We start from the raw sequence: 18,175 nt of genomic DNA, 5'->3' as shown, positions 1-18,175 counted from the left end.
GTGTTTCTCTCGCCAAGAAAGCTATGCATAAAAAATATAATTTTATATAGTTTGCATTACTAGAAGTAATTTTACTTAATGGACTTGCAAACGATATTTAACTGAATATTTGGCCTTACACAAAGTCACGTCATTGTTTTTTTTGGTCAAAAGCAATTTAAGTTTACAAGTATTAAATTGTCTTTTGTTGTTCAAAATATGAAAGTTATTCTAGATAATTGATGTAAATGATGATGGCGGTGATGATCATCATGATCATCATGATCATGAACATATTGATAATCATGATACTATGATCATAATACCATGATGATGAAGGTTACACGATGATTATACAATTACGTTATGATGACGATGGCTATAATTTTAGCAAACGTTTAGTAGCAGTAAAAGTGTGGCATTTAAAACAATTTATTTATATGCATCAATTCTAACCTAAAAGCTAAAGCACTTTACACAAAGGTTGACATTCTAGTTAAGTAATGAAGAAATAATTTTAAAAAACAATTTTACCATCAGTTTTTTGCTTTTAATGCTTTTCAGAAAAATACGGTCATTTAAAAGTAAAATACGTCTATTAAAAAACATGGTTTTAAAAACCTTTATTGAACACTGATTCCAGATTAATTTCTCATTTTGTTTATTCCATGCTAATTTAACAAAAAGCGTTATTTTTCCTGCTTTGACGAAAATCAGAAATAATCTTTAGTTTAGTAAGTTATAATAGTAGATTTTATGAAATCAATATCTCAATATCTTCATAAATACACCAGACTCTTTTGATAAAATCAAACAGTGTTTCGTCAGGCGACCATGTTTTATTGATTCTATATTATTTATTTATGATATCTGTAATTGGTTAACTATCGATGGAAAAAGACATTAATTGAAAGTACGCTATGTAAGACAGAATAAAACAACTGGATATTAATTAAATATTGGAATATATCTCAGTCAGTGTCTCTTAAATGATAATTAAAATTAAAACTTCGTCTCTTATATGCTAGATGATGTTCAGAGATATTCCTGCCAACTTGTACAGCTTGTGCGATTGTTTTAAAGTTTATTAGTTATATTGATTCAAACAAACTCAGCCGTTAACCAGAAGATTATAACTTATTATTGATATTATTGACTAATTAGATTATTGATAAATTAAAGTTTTAGAAACATTTTTTAAAGTCGCACCTATTTTGCTCAGTTACTTTAAAATAAAAATGAAATTTAAATTTAGACATTTTTTAAGATTTTTGACATAAAATCTTCATAACGAATTCTGCCTAACGAAAATGGATGAAGAACTCGAAAGTGTATTTTCTGAAACATAAAACACTTTATGTGGATGTCCCAAATGTTAGGAAAATTTCGATATAAGCACATTAGTCCTTACATTGAAATCATTCAAGTTTTTAAATTAAAATCTTTTTTTTTTACATTAATTTACATTGAAATCTTTAAAATTTTTCAGTAATTAAATTTTTTCGTCTTTTAATCAAAAAAATAATAAAATACTTATTTGCTCTTTAAACTAACTCCCAAAACTTACTTAAAGGCGTATTTGTTTCGGCAAGCGGGTTGTACCTGATTCTAATAAACGTTTTCGCTGTAAAACGTGGGATGGAACCGATTAAAAGCGCTTTTAGTTTGTTTAAAGACAAAGAGCGCTTTTAATCGGTTTACAATTTTGAACAAGCTCTTCTAGAATTGATTCGGTATGCAACTCAGCAAGTGAAGACTGCATCTGTTATTGTTTTATTTATCTTTCATTCGTCAAAATTATTATATAATCATCTTTCTATAATCATCACTTTTTTTTATTATTATTAAAAAAAAACATAAGTTTAAAGAAAAATATTCTAGTCAATAAGCTTTTGTAAAGCAATTGAAAGTTGAAGAAAATCTTTTTTACGTGTATAGCTTATTTTGATTTCAAAAGATCTTTTTAACGTTTTATCTCAATGAGGAATTTATATAACTTAAAATAACCTTAACAACCTTAAATTAGCAAAAATGAAATTCTATTTTAACCACATTCGCACACGATTTAACTACTAGCCAGTAGTTTTTTATACCTCGTTGCACGAAAAAATTTTTATAACATTTTAAAGAATTTAGGACGAGGATATTTAGCATTAAGATGTAAAATTTAAATAGGAACTAAGAGTACAAATATTCATTTACGAGCTATGAGAATTCACTTGATGTTCTTAAAAAAGCTGTTAACGGCCCTTCCCAGTAGGCATTGGGCGTCCTTAGACGTCCGGTGGATGTCTAAGGACGTCCAGTGCCTACTGGGTTGTTTAGAAAGATTAAGCTATTTTGCATATATATATTTCTCTTACATATATGTTTTTTTGCATCTGTTCTACTTATCTCGTTTTGTATTTTGTAGCAGCATAGATTTTTGTTTTTATAAATTTTATTGTTTTGAGTAAATTAGATTTTAAACTTCAAAAAACCATAGCTCACTTATTTGCTAAGTTAAATATCTGTGTAATTTGATCGGTTTTCTAGTTATATAGTCAATTATTATATAGTTAAACTGCAGCAGAATATAACAGGGGCAAAAACCCAAAAAAAGCAAAAATGTAGCTTGATCGTTGTTCCAGTGTGGTCTTCATTTGTATGAGCAAGTATTGAAATTTCCAACTGTGTAAGTAATAATTGCCAAGTGTGAGTAAAAATTTACCAGTTTGTAAGTAAAATTTCCCAAGTGTATAAGTAAAAACTTACAGGTGTAAATTCTGGAACAGTTAAAAAATGAATTTTGAGAAATTTATCAGAGCAATCTATTTCTCCCCTAATACAAACCTTAGAAATAGTTTGTTCTAATTTTCACACCATTTATGGTTCTTTTTCACACCATTAATGGAAATTTTAGCCTAAAAAGTTTCTGTCAATTTAGCTGCGAAACCCAAACCCAGCGTCTCATCAAGTGAAGCTTAGCTCATTATTCGGAAACATTGCCATTGACCAAATTTAGTCTTTGGTCACTGACAGTCTAGCTGGTTCCGCTATGAAATCATTCGGTAGCAAACACTGTATACGTATTAAAAATTTACTGTTTAATTTTTTCTGTCAATTGTCACCAAAGGCTCAGTTGGATCTTCTTGCAGTTTTTTAAGTAAACTTTCATCAAAAAAAAAATAATGCTGCATTATTTGTTTTTTCCTTTTTACTTTATTTACTAGCCGTTTTAAATGTAATTAGAGAAACCTTCAAATTATATGATAAATTTCAACATCATATAATTAGAATTCCAATACTATAGGAACGATGGTCTGGGTACAATAGAAATGATGGTCTTCACAAATTGCCTGAGAAAAAGAAATGAAAGTGATTAAGTGTTATGGTTTTTACTGAAGAAACTTTCCTCGAAAGAAATTTTGAATATTAAATTTTTAAAAGATTGCGGAACATAAGTTGCATTTTTTCGAAAAATATTTACAAAAAATTTCTTAATTCATTTTACCTGATAATATCTTGCATTCTTTTTTGATAGCCAGTTGGGCTTGATTAGTTTTGTTTGAAACAGGGCTGTGGAAACTAAGCTGCTGTTCCGACTCAGACTGCTTGATTTTATCATGGGCCGACTCCGACTCCCGACTCCGTCTCCTTCATAAGTAACCAATTTTTAACAACCACTTTACTGTAGTAAAATGTTAACATTGGCTATTTCATCACCATAATACAAATAATCCAACCACTTAGTGCTTTAAACAGAATTTATTAGAAAATAATTTCTGAACAAACAACTTTTCTAAACTCTTGTTATGCAATAAACTCTAATGTAGTCACTAATAAAATTATAAACTTGTCAAAACCAAGTTTGAAAACCAAGTTAGTAGGACAGAAAGAAATTGTTCTTCTTTAAGTTCATATGCTTGAAGAATCTTTTCCACCAAGGCCTGGAGAAATTCACTGGTGCCCTCCAGTTGTTGCAAACTACAATTCCCATTATGTCTGGATATCCTGCAGCTATCAGAGCATTATGAGACTTGTAGTTTTGTAACAACTGGAGGGCTAGAGTTTAATACTTGTGCTTTAGACTGACAGAACATAAAATATTTTAATGAGTAACATCTATAAAATCCATATTAAAATAATGAAACTTTGAAAGACTTTTTTTAAACTGGAGTCGGAGTCGGTACAATTTTCCAACTCCGACTCCGACTCCAGCCAAAATGAGCTCCGACTCCGACTAAGACTCCACGACTCCGACTCCACAGCCCTGGTTTGAAATTAAAGCGAAACTTGTTTTTTCAATCAATTCATTTGCACTCTCCATTTCATTGACGGGTTTCTGGTATAGTGGTAATACTTCTGCAAATTAAAAGCTTCATAATAAATCGTTAATTATGTAAAAGAAATATATTCACTTTTTAAAGTTTCTGTATTGTTTCTTTTCATAAAATTCTGTGTTCACAAAATTAAAAAAAAAAGATTTACAAATTTCAAAAATTTCTCCCAACGATATTTGTGATCTGGACATCAGAAACTTTCTATTAACTTCTTGATAAACTAATCATCGAAATTTAGTGTTTAAATTGTTGTAATACTTGAAAAATTATATTAACAAGTTGCATAAAGCCTTTTGATTAATCAAACTTTACGTATATTCGATCGTATCGAACCTTAAAAGCCGAGTTTACGAAGTGGTAAAAAGAGCTGCTTATCCATGTAAAAAAAAAACGGAATTATCCCGAAATCTGACCTGTATATTTCGGTATGTAAATCTTTCGACGGCCGTTTTTAAGTTGCTAAAACGACCTTTGTAACCAAAATGGTCTTTTAAATTCTGGTACCAACATGGGTAGGTATAAAAGTTATTCTTGTAATGTTCAAAATTCGGAATAATTATCACCGTATATCCTTTGCATATGTAATTAAAATATAACTTTGTTATTTGATTTATTATCTAGAATTACTGAATGGTAATAATTTTGCTTTATTTCACTTAAAGTCTATTTAAAAGTTTTTCATTTTACATTTCGTGTGATCTTCTAGGTATCTCAAGGGATAATTATCATAAAAGACGTGCAACTGGTGGTCGTAAGAAACCTTTAAGTAAAAAGAGAAAGTATTCCCTTGGGCGTCCTGCTGCCAATACTAAGGTATTTACTAAGAAATTTCTTATACATCAATTCGATTGAAGTACACAAAAAGTTATTACTATTTTTATCAATAACACTTTCTTTGGCAAAAGCTTTTTTTCTGATTTTAGATTGGAGTAAAAAGAATTAATGAGGTCAGATGTCGTGGTGGGAATTTAAAGTACCGTGCTCTTAGATTAGACACGGGGAATTTTTCTTGGGCATCAGAAAGTATGTTATTAGATATAGTTCATTTATTGAAATTATCTAGTGATATGATGAACTTCTTTTCAGTAAGAATCTGCTGTCGTTTTGACAAAGCATATTCTTTTGACTGCTCTTGTCATAGTTACACTGATCACTGACCACCTTTATTGTATTTATTGTTAATGATGCCTTTACTTTTTTTGTATTGTTTTGTGGTTCAATTAACAGGTGTTGCACAGAAAACCAGAGTGTTAGATGTTTTGTATAATGCAAGTAATAATGAATTGGTCAGAACAAAAACTTTAGTAAAGAATGCTATTATTCATGTTGATGCAACACCATTTAAACAATGGTATTGATTAAAATTCTAGTAAATTTTTTGTTGTTTAAGATTTTGCCTTAGTTGATTTTAATATTTTTAACATCACTTTATTTTGAATAAGGTTTGAAGCTCATTATGGGGTAGCTCTTGGTAGAAAAAAGGTTCAAAAGTCAGTTACTGTAAGATTTTTGTTTTCATATACTATTATTTTTAAATATTTTGAAAACTAATTGATATTAATGATTTTCTAATTGTGAACTCTACACATGTTTACTCTTTAAATGTAACAATAATTTTGTTTCATGCATAGGTGATAAAACAATATTTTTTTTTGTACTGTAACTTAACTTTAGAAATGCTGTAAATAATACTTCAGTAATTTTAGTATTAGTTACACTTTTTAAATTTTTAGGCTGAAGGTGGTGAAGATGACGTATTGAATAAAGTTAGATCAAAACATGCAACAAAAAAAATAGAAGCCAGAAAGCCAGAATCTAAAATAGATCAACATTTAGAAGATCAATTTGCTTCTGGTAGATTATTGGGTGAGTACAAGTCAGTTATTTCATAAATGTGTGATAAATGTAAGCTGTTACTTTTAGGCAGGCAATAAATTTGTTTCAAAGTTTTTATCTCTTAAAGTTAAAGTTCACTGGCATAAATAAATTCTTAAGAAGTTGTTCTGCAATTGTTTAACATAAAGCTTTAGATGCTTCACATAGTTGATTACTTTAGTGTTCTTATTTGAGCATTTAAGCCATTTAAAGTTAAAAATGTAATTCACAATTTGAATTTTTTTTTCTTTTTGTCTATGAAATGCTAGACAGTATATACTCTTTCTCTTTAAATAAGCTAAAATATCAAAATATACCACTGTATGAATGTTGAGTTAAAGTTAAAGTTTGTTTTTGTTGGCTAATATGTACTTATAGCTTGTTGTGAATTGATGATTATGAACACAGACCTGTTCTGAATGTTTATGTGTGGAAATTATTCATGCACCACCATCTGATCACATATAGCTTTGTTTTAATTTATTTGCGCACATTTCTTAAGACCACTTTCCGAGAAAGTATCAATTGACTTTGTTCAAAGATAATTGAAGCTTTTCTCAGCATCCTTAATGGCTGTTCAGTGGATTGTGATTGAGTCATAGGTGTGCCAGATAACCCTATTTTCATTAACTTTAAGTTGCCTTGCATGCAAGATATCTTGCTTATTTGGTAATAGCATGGTGCAAAAGTGTTAATTTGAACAACATTTGAGCTTTAAAATTTTTAAGTTTAACTGAAATATTACTTGATAAATGACTTACTCATTGCTGCCCAGTTTATTGTAATAGTTATGAAAAGTCTTACCTTCAAAGAAATTAACATAAGACATCAAAGAATTCTAGAATAAAATACTTAAGAGTTTTATTTTTGGTTGACTTTTTCTTTTAATTTAATGTGAATTGATGATTATGAACACAGACCTGTTCTGAATATCAATGTGGATATTATTCATGCACCACCATCTGATCACATGCAGTTCATTTAACATTGTTTTTTATTTCTTTTATATGATAATTGTAAACATTTATTGGCAACTAATTTATTGATCTCTTGATTATGTTATAAGAAAAATTATTTTGTTATTTTAAGCTTGTATTTCATCAAGACCTGGCCAAAGTGGGCGTGTTGATGGTTATATCCTTGAAGGAAAAGAACTGGATTTTTATTCCAAAAAAATAAAGTCAAGAAAAGGAAAATAAATTCGTAACGGGAAAAAACTGCTTTTTTTTATGAATTGTTCAATTGTGCAATGACAACCTAAAGAAGTAGTAGTCTGAAGATGTCTTATGAATTGATCTTAAACACTGTACAATAATAAGGGACTAATAATTCGACAGCTAAATTTGTTATCATGCGCTCGTAGTCCGTTCAAGGTTCCTTCTAATACATTTGCAAATAGATGTAAAAATGCACCCTCAAATGTGGTTTCCATAACATTTATTAGATATCCCAAGAAAGACATCTCCTAATTACACTCACTGGTCTTTTGAATCTTCTAGTCAAAACTGGTGTCGATTCTCAAAAAAAAACTGATTTGTTAACCTCAAGATTTTTCTTAGAATCGTAACGTCATTTGAAACTTAATCTTAATTATTTAATCCTTGATTGAAACTTTAAATACCTTTTAAATCAAAGGTCCTCGGACAGGATCCAAATTTTATTAAATTTTCAATTCTAAAAGTAATAATCTGTAGGTATTGACTGGTAACAATATTAATCAACTTAATACGAAGTTCTCAATAAATTACTGCCGTTTTGAAGAAGTCTAATTGTTACTCTAATGTTTTGTCATTGTGTCACTCAGATTTTCTAACTTGATATCGAATTTATATATTAACTAGATGTCTAACTTCACTAACATTCTGTAAGAAAGTGTAGATTTTAATGACTATTCCCATTATATTGAAATGGGCAATAATTTTTTTGGTTTGCTTAGATTTATCATTGCGTCTTTTCTGGCTGGCTAAAAATTTCCTTCACTTTTCTTATGGCGTTATCCAGCTGAAGTCCTTCCAAAAAAAGAACATTTTCATGCAATACTGCTATTGGCTCAAAAAATTCCCAATTGCTTTATCATCTGAAGAAAATTTCAATCGCCTAATTTTCTCACTCGAGTGGAGCGTGAATAGTGCTTCAAATAAGCCAGCTCTTAAAAATAACGCATTAAACTTTGACCGTAAAGAAATTTGAAGTTATTTTCATTCTCGTTCTAAATCAGTATGTAGGGAGCTATTCTAGGATGTATTTTTTGAATTAGTTGTAAGATATGTACTATCATAGATAACCTGTAGTGGTTGATTCATTGTAGATTTCAGACTGGTCATCAGTGTTTGTTTCTCTGTTAAGAACGAATCAAGTGGAAAGATTTTATCAATTTTTAAAAATAACTTATGTTTTTTGAAGTCTATTTAAATAAAATATTTATGCCTTTAAATCAGCATAAACATTTTATTTCAATAAACTTCAAAAACAAGTTTTTGTTGTGACAAATAAACATTAGGGGTGTTCAAAAAAAAAAAATTTCGAAAACGCGAATACACAACAAGCTAAATTTGGGGCAAATATAAAAAAAATACGATTACAAAAAAAAAAAGTCAAAAATATTGAGATTTACCTTGTGCTCAAGCGTCAAAACCCCCCTAAAAATGCCCCAAATAGTACCCTCGTAGCAATGCTTTGAGCACAAGGTAAATCTTAATATTTTTAATTTTTTTTTTTTTAATGTGCTCATAATAATCTATACTTTTTTTTTAAATTGATTTGTATCCGTGATTTTTCTTAAAAGTTCTTTAAATTGAAAACGATTTTATGCAAAAAAACGAAAATATGCGCATTTAACAAAAATGAATGCGCAATAATTCGTACTTATTTTATTTGTTTATATTCACATAGTTTGGTTTTTTAATTTTTAATGTTTCTTTTGTCACTTGATTTGTGTACTTTGTTTGCATTTTTCTTTTGTTCTCACTTAATAAACAATTTTATTACCTGTCTAAAACTTGTAAAAAGAAAAAACTGACAATTGTAAATTAACGTTAATGAATATTGCGAAATTCTGCAGTAAACATTTTAGTTTCATCTCATATTTTGAAATTAGTGAATGTCATTTCTTTTAAAATAGTTTTAAAAATTATAATGGACAATTTAATAGAAAACAAAGGAGAGTCACAAAAAATGAAAGTTTCAAGTGCAAATAAAAGTAAGAAGCTATTAAAAAGTGGCAATGAAAAGCGAAATATAAAAATGAAAAAAAAAAACAAACATTTTATTATTGAGAAACCAGCAATACCAAGGAACGAATTTGTTTTGAGCTTTTTTTAATTTTAAATATCTAGTTTAGGATATAAGATTATAGTTTATAATGTGAAATCTTATGACTATAAGATTTCACATTGTACAAGAGCAAACTCAACCTGAATATTTTTGTTATTAACTTTAGTTGATCAACTGCCAACTGTATTAGATATTTTACAACACATAGCTTTTAATAAGTCGACGCTTTCTAAAACATCAATAAAGTCAATGATAATTGCATGCTCGGTAAAAAAAGACAGAAAATACGAGAGATGTGTTGAACTGCACTGTAGGTGTATTCTAAGCAAAATCAAGGGTCCCTGGCTTAAAGCTGGATTCCCTGGCTTAAAGCTGGATTCAATCAGATAATAACTTGATACAAAAGCTGAATAAGTTGAACAAAACGTATTTGAATTTGAAAAAAAACATGCACAGGAGGTCGCCTTTAGAATTAAAAAAGCAACAAGGCTTTAGAAAGGAGCTGGGAAAAATCTTTTGGGCAGAAATAGCTGACTTACAAAACTGTATAAAGAAGGACAAGAATAGATCAGACCTAGATAGGAAAGAGGACCTAGATTTTTTATACGATCAAGAACACAGCAGAAAGTTATTTCTAGGGCCTGAAGACAAAAAATATAGCGAGAAGGTATTACATATTATAATGAGTTAGAATTTGGTACGGACACCAGCAAAGATTCATCCTTTGGTTCCGATTTTGAACCAGGATATTGGCGTTCTATAGAGTCAAGTAGTCTTATAAAAGCTGAGATCCCAAAAGATATTATTTCTCGTAATGTTGCTCTAATTGCCACAATTACTGATATTTCTCCAAACGTTTTGACAAAAGTTACTGCTGCAATCCTTGATAGTTCTGGGGTTGATTTTACAAATGTAAATTGCAGTAGGTCAACAGCATCTAGAAAGATGAAACAAACAGCTCATGAAATGGCAGTTATTGCTAAAGAAGATGTCCAACTAAGCATCCAAACTTCTCTCTACCCATACATTATACATTTTGACGGAAAGACACTTTTTGAAATTAATAATGGAAAAAAATTAAAGCATGATAGACTTGCTGTTCTGGCAACTATTGATAATGAGTCCCATATTCTCGGAGTTACGCCATTACCCTCTTCATCTGGAGAAGATCAGTACAATGGTGTAATGGAAGTCCTAAAAGAGTACAATCTCGAATCAAAGATTGGATTACTTTGTTTTGATACCACATTAAGCAATACAGGAATACATAAAAGATCTTTAATAAGAATATCTACTGAGTTAAATAAATATCTAATTCTTTTAGCTTGCAGACATCATGTTTCTGAGTTGTGAATCACACACTTTTGTGAGGCTATAACAAATAAAAAAACTAAGGCCCCTGATAACCCTTTGTTTAAACATTTCAAAAACTTGTTTGAGCAGCCTAATTTTAAGTACAACCTATCTATGTTAGTAAACTTTGGTTGGGAAGAAATTAAAGGAACTGTTGTTGAAAAAGCTGCTACAGAATCTCTTGAGTATTGTAGATCTTACTTATTAAGAAATAATATTGTAAGGGAAGGTAGAAAAGAGCTTGCAGAGCTAGTGGTCAGCTATCTTTCTCCTTACATCATTAAAATTCGAAAAACTGGAGCGGTTCATCATGCAAGATTTCTTGGGAATCTATATATTATTTAAAAATGCAAATTCTTTCAACTCAAATTGATTTTATTCAAAAAAATAGAGAACATATTAAGGTAATAACTGAATTTATAGCTTGTTTTTATGCAAAGTGGTACCTGCAATCAAATGATACAATCAAAGCTCTTTTTATGGATGTAACTGCTATTCATCAAATGCATCAGTATAAAGCAGTATCTGCAGAACCATTTGCTGTTGATGCTGTGTTGAATTTTTTACTTAAACATACATGGTATCTTAACTCAACTCTGATTCCTTTAGCCTTGCTGGATGAAGGTGTTGCACTCGAAGAAAAGAAAAAAATTGCACTCGAAGAAAAGAAAAAAAGTCATGTTACTTTAAAACTGAAAATAAGCAAAAAAAAGATATAGAAAAATTGTTGAAAATTGAACTTAACATTCATCAGCAAATTCCTAGCTTAGCTTCTTTGGTTGATGAGTTCTCCTGGTTAATGTTTGAAATGATCGGAATAAAAGATCAACAAATTGATGATTGGATGACCTTGCCACCTCAGTATTGGCACACGCAATCAACATATAAATTATTTTTAAATTTTGCAAAAAGTATTGTTTGTGTAAACAACCATGCTGAAAGGGCAATTGGAATGATGCAACAATTATTTGTTCACCGCTACAGAGACGAGGAAGAAAAGCAAAATAAGCTTATTGCTGTGGACAAAGTTCGCTCAATTTTTAAGGCATCAGGCAGTAAATCTTTATTAACCAAGAAACAAAATAACAAAGTTATAAGCAAGAAAAGAATCGCAAAGGAACTACTTAGCTTACGCTCCAAAATTCAGAAGATAGCTTGAACTTTAGTATTTATATTAAAAAAATATTTTTTAAAGAATCAAGTTGCACGTAATTTAGGTTTGCATCATTCAACCTATAAAAAAATGTTTTTCTAAAAAGCTAAACACAAATAAAATGAAAACCAAACAATGTAAATATAAACAAATAAAATAAGTACGAATTATTGCGCATTCATTTTTGTTAAATGCGCATATTTTCGTTTTTTTGCATAAAATCGTTTTCAATTTAAAGAACTTTTAAGAAAAATCACGGATACAAATCAATTTAAAAAAAAAGTATAGATTATTATGAGCACATTAAAAAAAAAAAAATTAAAAATATTAAGATTTACCTTGTGCTCAAAGCCTTGCTACGAGGGTACTATTTGGGGCATTTTTAGGGGGGTTTTGACGCTTGAGCACAAGGTAAATCTCAATATTTTTGACTTTTTTTTTTTGTAATCGTATTTTTTTTATATTTGCCCCAAATTTAGCTTGTTGTGTATTCGCGTTTTCGAAATTTTTTTTTTTTGAACACCCCTAATAAACATTTATATATAAATTTGTAATTTTTGAAAAAGTAGTTTAAAAGGTTAACACGTTTTTTTTAAAATTTTTTTTTTGAGATACCAAACAAATGGGCTACTAGAAAGTTTCTTGTTTTAAGGGTTCCATTTTACAACTCCAGTACTAAAAGTTTCAGATTTAAAGAGAGAGAAAAATAAAATAAAATGTAGTTTGAAAACATGTTAACAAGATAAAATGTTTTACAGTTTGTCAACTAAAATTATTTGAATTCCATCAACATCATTCAATGTAATATAATCATCAGATTTGTCCATGAACAGAACACAAAATCAGGAAATATTCATCGAAACCTTCACAAAAAAAGTTTCTTATCGAGAAATAACTCAGTACTAATAGTTCATTTAGATTTTGTGGTTTCTGATACTAGTTTCTTATAAACACATTTCTTAAAAAAAAAGAATCGCGTAATTAAAAAGCACTATAATTTACATATTTGAAGTAAAAAAACTAGGTATTAATATCGCTAGTTTTTGAATCTTTTAACTTTGTTTAACTAAATATATAAATTATTTTTTTATTTGACTTCTTTCGAATGACTGATATTCAAGATTTCATTATTTACTATTGTTCGTTTTTAACGGAACAACAAAACGTATAATTTAAACATTCTTTGTGATCATGATTATGTGCATCTTTAATTAATATAAAAAATAGTGGACGCCTCATCTACATACATAATGAAAGAGTAACACGATTAAAAGTGCTGTTAGCAAATTAGTGTTTTACAAAGTGAATGTTAAGATAAGGCGTAAATCATAAACACTTTAAAGACCTGTATACACAGATTTCTGTACTGCATTTAAAGAACGTTCAAAAAAGTGGCAACTAAAAATTCTAAACCTGTAAAAATAGTAATAATTAAAAGAGAAATGTTACAGACCTCAGGTTATGAAATTGTTAAATTGTTCTGTTCTTTATCTTAACTCATACTTCTTCATATTTAAAGGAATTTTATAACATAAAATAAAAAATATCCGATTTTGGACTTCTCGGCTTCTACAGTATGCGAAAATGTTTTTAACTGGTTACGAGAAAGTTTTCTAGATTTGCAAGGAAATTTTCAACTGGTTGCGAAAAGTTTTTCTGCAATATGCAAGAAAGTTTAAAATCAGTAGCAACCAACAAAAAAAAGCTCAAAAGTAAAAACTCAAAAGTTAAACACAGATAACATAAAGTGTGGTGAAGTTTTATATAGCATAAAGTGTGGTTAAGATTTATATAGTATAAAGTGTGATGAAGCTTTATATAACATCAAGTGTGTAGTTTTAACAGCACGATATTCAAAGATAATTAAAGTCGGAAGTAAGAGGAGAAATATACTTATTTTTAATGTAAAAAATCAAAAATGTTTATTAGATTTAAATCTAATAAACATTTTTGATTATATTGAAACTACAAGCTTTTATAATCACCATCCTAAAATGTTACACTTAAAACAAGTAAACAAGTTAGCGCTACTTTTCTCATCTACTTTCTTCAAAATCTTTATCTAAGTATTCATAAATTTAGGAGTTATGTCACATTTTACAGTTGATGGTTGTTTATCGTCCCAGACGTTACGTAAAGTTTAGAAACTTGGCCATCCTACACAATCTTTGTTTCAGTTTTAATGTCAACCTCGCAATACCGACAGTATCCTATCATTTATTACCTGGTACCTGAGATAGATCAACTAGACAGTAGTTTTAACTGTCCATACTTTTCATCACCAGTTGCAACGGAAAGTTTGTAAATCTTTTAAGTGATCTTTCAGCCCGTTCTTTTTGTTGTTTTACATATTTTGGACCAGGGACCTTTAATTCATTATTTCTTGTTTGCTTTCGTTGCACAAGTTTTCGAAATTTTGAATAAACATGCTGTTAAAAGCTAACTAGTATTTCGCTTGCAAATACAATTCATTTTCAGGTATTTACCAATCAACACCGACAGTTGTTAACATAAATTTTTCGATTTCTCAACTTTTTATCAACAAAACGTTTTAATACTTATTGAATTGTTCTCTTTTTACATCCTTCTTTTTACATCCATTGAATTGTTCTCTTTTTACATCCTTCATTATTGTTCAAGAAAAACTCTCTTAGCATCATCTTAACATTGTTTTTGAAAAAAAAATCCTCGCATAATCAATTCAAATTGAATGAGTAGAAAATTTGTTGGTTTAAGTACTAGAACTATTTGAACATCGCGCTCCGAAACCTTGACCACGCTTTACGACAAAAAACATTTGAAGTATTTCTAGGAAAAAAGTCTCTTTTTTTCAAATGTCTGTTGTAAGTAATTCAAATTAGTAAGTTGATTAACATTTTAAACTTATGTGTATCATTTCCTTCCTCTGTTTGTTTTACAGCAATTTTTTACTTTTCCTGTTTCGGCCGAAATTTCGGTTCAAACCACAACCGAAATGAACCGAAACTTTTATAAGATTTTTTTTAAAGTCTAGATAACTTTTTTTTAATTTAGAGTGGGATCATGACGATTTCCTAATTTTAATCGTTTGTTAGTAAATCAATTTTTAACTATAACAATTGTAGAAATTTTAATTGAAGTCACGTTACATAATTGATTCAAGTTACTATTCTCAAATCATTCTTTAAATAAGTTAACATTTAAGTTAAGTAACCAAAATCAATAATTTAATCAAAGTTTCTCAGTGCTATATTTTACAATGGAAAATAATCGAAAGAAAAGCTATTTGTGGAATCATTTTACCGTAACAGCCAGTGATTCCAAATACGCAACTTGCAATATCTGCAATTTGAAAATATCTCGTGGATCCCACAATCCAAAACTTCAATCACTTAGCGGACTTTCATCACATTTAAGAAGTCGGCATCCACAGCTTACTCTAAAAAATCTCCTAACTGAAAAAGCAATACTCACAACTACCGACAATCCTGAAAATATACCAACTTCAGATCAGCTTGAGCCTCTTACAATTAAAAAAAGAACAATACCTTTATTTGACATCAGATCAAAACGCCAGAGGACTGAAATGCTGCAATTTACAATGCCTGGCTGGGTTGACAATATCTCAAAAATTGATTCAAATTCCGAAGAAGGTCTTAAGTTTCATAGATCTATATTTGAAATGATTATCCTCGACTTACAGCCTTGGTCAATTGTGAATAATCCGGGATTTTTACGCCATCATGCACTTTTTAAACCACACTTTGACATTGGAAGTGAGAAATACTACCGAAGCATGCTCAATCCAGCCTATGAAAAGATTAAGCTTGCAACGAAAGTTATGCTTAACGAAAAAAATACTGAAACTATCTCCATCTCTCTGGACGCTTGGTCATCCTTTCATCATAAGTACTTGGGCATGATGGCGCACTTCATTTCAGACAAATGGGAGCGGATCAAATTCTGCCTGTCATGTTCCAAGTTTGATGAAAAACATACTGCTTCAAACATTTTTCAAAGACTTGAGAATGTTGTGAAAGAGTGGGAGCTAAAGGACAAAATCACATTCTGCTTAAGAGACAATGCTGCAAATATAAAAGCAGCTTTCAAAGAACCACAGTGTGTTTACAAGTCTGCTGGGTGTCTAAATCATTCACTTCAACTAGTGATTAAAAAAGAACTTTTTTCACTCCAGAGTGCTGTAAACTTGATAGAAAAATGTCGAAAGCTTTGCACTCATGCTTCTTTTTCAAATTCCTTCTTTGCTGAGCTTTACAAACAACAAGAGGTTCAAATGAACAATTTTGACAGGCTCGGACTCAAAAATGATGTCCCAACACGCTGGAATTCAACATATTACATGCTTGAAAGAATTATGTACTTGAAATCAGCAATTGCTACCACGCTGCTAATCCGTCCTTCCAGCGGCATTGAGTTCACTGTACAGGATTGGAACCTGTGTGAAAAGCTGGTACACATTTTAGCGATTTTCGAAGAAGCCACCAAATTGCTCTCTGGAAAGGATGCTTGCATCAGTGCATGTATTCCAATTGTGACAACTATCCTGAAATCATTCGAAGTTCCCTCTGATGACGAAGAAGTGATTGGCATGAAAAATGCTTTAAAGAAAGCAATGGAGGCACGTTTTTTTGATTTAGAAACCATTGATCATTTTGCAATAGCAACACTTCTTGATCCCAGATACAAGCACCACTTCTTTAGATCCCAAGAAGCCTTTCAAGCTGCAAAAAAACAAGTTCTTTTGGAATTAGACAGTTCCATTTTGAGCCAAAATGAAACTACTCCTGTGATGAAAACTAAGTCTATTGAGAACACTGGGTTTTCTTCAATGATGCAAAATATAATTGCACAGTCACAAAATACAAGGTCCAAAAATCCAACTTCCAAATTAGCAAAGGAAGTTTTAAACGAGTACTTAGAAAGCCCAACATCTTCATGCTGTTTAGAGTTTTGGAAAGAGTATGAAGAAAAAACAACATTAAAAGCAAAGTTTGGTTTGGCAAAAATGGCAAAGAGATTCCTTACACCTCCACCAACATCTACCGAAGTTGAAAGGTTGTTTTCAACTGCTGGAGACATTCTTTCAAATGAAAGAAACAAACTTTTGCCAGAAAACATGGAAAAAATTTTATTCTGTAGAGAAAATATTTCAATTGTTAACTTTAATTATTAAAATGTCTTGACATATTCTACTTTTTTTTTTTTGACATATTATAGTTTTTATCAAATTATGTTACATGGTGATTGCTTAGATATACGTAAAATAGTTTTTTTTGCTTTAATTCGGTGATCATAAAAGGTTCAGGGATTTTTAACATTTTTTTTCAAATTTCGGCTGTTTCGGTTTCGGCTTCGGCCGAAATTTCGGCTTCGGCTACGGCTTTACTGAACCGAAATTTCGGTACTTTCGGTTTCGGCTCAAATTTCGGTTTCGGTCGATCACTAATTCAAATTAGTAAGTTGATTAACATTTTAAACTTATGTGTATCATTTCCTTCCTCTGTTTGTTTTTTTGAATGTTAATGCCAATATAAGGACGCCAATTTTAGGATGCTAATGTTAGGATTATATTTGAAATGTAGTATTAAGATTTTTCGCAACTTTCTACTTTAAGCAGAAGTGAAAATTAGTCTTCGACTAATCTTCCATATTTAGCAATATTATAAAGTTTTTTTTAAAGATGTTTTATTTGAGTAAGGAAAGTTTCTTTATTCATCTTTGAATAACAATATCTAATCCTTGGTTCAAGCTCTTCCGAATTCTCAGCTCTCCAATTATTCTCGTACACAAGCAATTTTAAATCACCCCAAAAGTTTTCAATTGGTGTTGCTTCTGGAACGTTTGCTAGGTTTACATCTTTGGGTACAACTTTGATTTTTTTCAATCTTAAAAAGTCAATGACCGACTTTGCGTAATGTGATTGAGTTAGATCAGGCCAGAAGATAAACTTGTCTTTTTAGTAATTTTCTGATACTAGAGGAAGTAAAGATCTTTCTAGTAACTCTTTATAAGTGTACTGATTAATTGCCTGCTTACTGTGATGAATAGAAAGAGGGCTTATTCCACGGGGGCTGATGCAACAAGAAACTAAGGGCTTATCCCTCGTACTTTTTACACAAGTTGTATCTTACTTGGTCAGAAAATTGAGAAGGATCAGCGGCATAAAACCTATCATAGCCAGTTAATGTGCTATTGTTTAAGGTAAAATAGCTTTCATCAT

The 18,175-nt window shown here is 30.1% G+C and overlaps 3 protein-coding genes, 1 non-coding gene and 1 pseudogene across 6 annotated transcripts in view; 4 read left to right on the top strand and 1 right to left on the bottom strand.

Moving 5' to 3' along the window:
* The window catches only part of LOC149888489 (uncharacterized), a 242,973-nt gene that overhangs the window by 197,220 nt on the left and 27,578 nt on the right, over nt 1-18,175 (bottom strand). The gene's annotated exons all lie outside the window — the stretch shown is intronic.
* Nucleotides 4,700-7,454, top strand: LOC149888493 (small ribosomal subunit protein eS8-like). Its single transcript, XM_090087921.1, has 7 exons — nt 4,700-4,813; nt 5,008-5,114; nt 5,225-5,324; nt 5,529-5,652; nt 5,744-5,801; nt 6,035-6,167; nt 7,266-7,454. Exons 1-7 carry the CDS (start codon nt 4,810-4,812, stop codon nt 7,373-7,375), a joined length of 636 nt encoding a protein of 211 aa, XP_089944047.1. The 5' UTR covers nt 4,700-4,809; the 3' UTR covers nt 7,376-7,454.
* LOC149888494 (small nucleolar RNA SNORA53) lies at nt 6,664-6,884 on the top strand. The gene has a single exon (XR_016453071.1). It is a non-coding gene; the product is annotated as a small nucleolar RNA SNORA53 (small nucleolar RNA).
* On the top strand, nt 9,753-11,961 carry LOC145184353 (uncharacterized; annotated as a pseudogene).
* Nucleotides 13,397-18,175, top strand: part of LOC149888481 (zinc finger BED domain-containing protein 4-like) — an 87,191-nt gene continuing 82,412 nt past the window's right edge. The window contains exon 1 of the mRNA XM_090088127.1: nt 13,397-17,410. Within this exon, the coding sequence (XP_089944253.1) occupies nt 15,194-17,128 (1,935 nt within the window). The 5' untranslated portion in view covers nt 13,397-15,193 and the 3' untranslated portion in view covers nt 17,129-17,410. The remainder of the gene's footprint in view (nt 17,411-18,175) is intronic.

This window comes from Hydra viridissima, unplaced genomic scaffold (genome assembly GCF_058129835.1).
Source record: "Hydra viridissima isolate aposymbiotic clone 2 unplaced genomic scaffold, HvirCarnegie_v1 scaffold_5, whole genome shotgun sequence".
NCBI classification, from domain to species: Eukaryota; Metazoa; Cnidaria; class Hydrozoa; order Anthoathecata; family Hydridae; genus Hydra; species Hydra viridissima.
The sequence above is the reverse complement of the archived record's forward strand: the minus strand, read 5'-3'. Positions and strand labels throughout refer to the sequence as shown.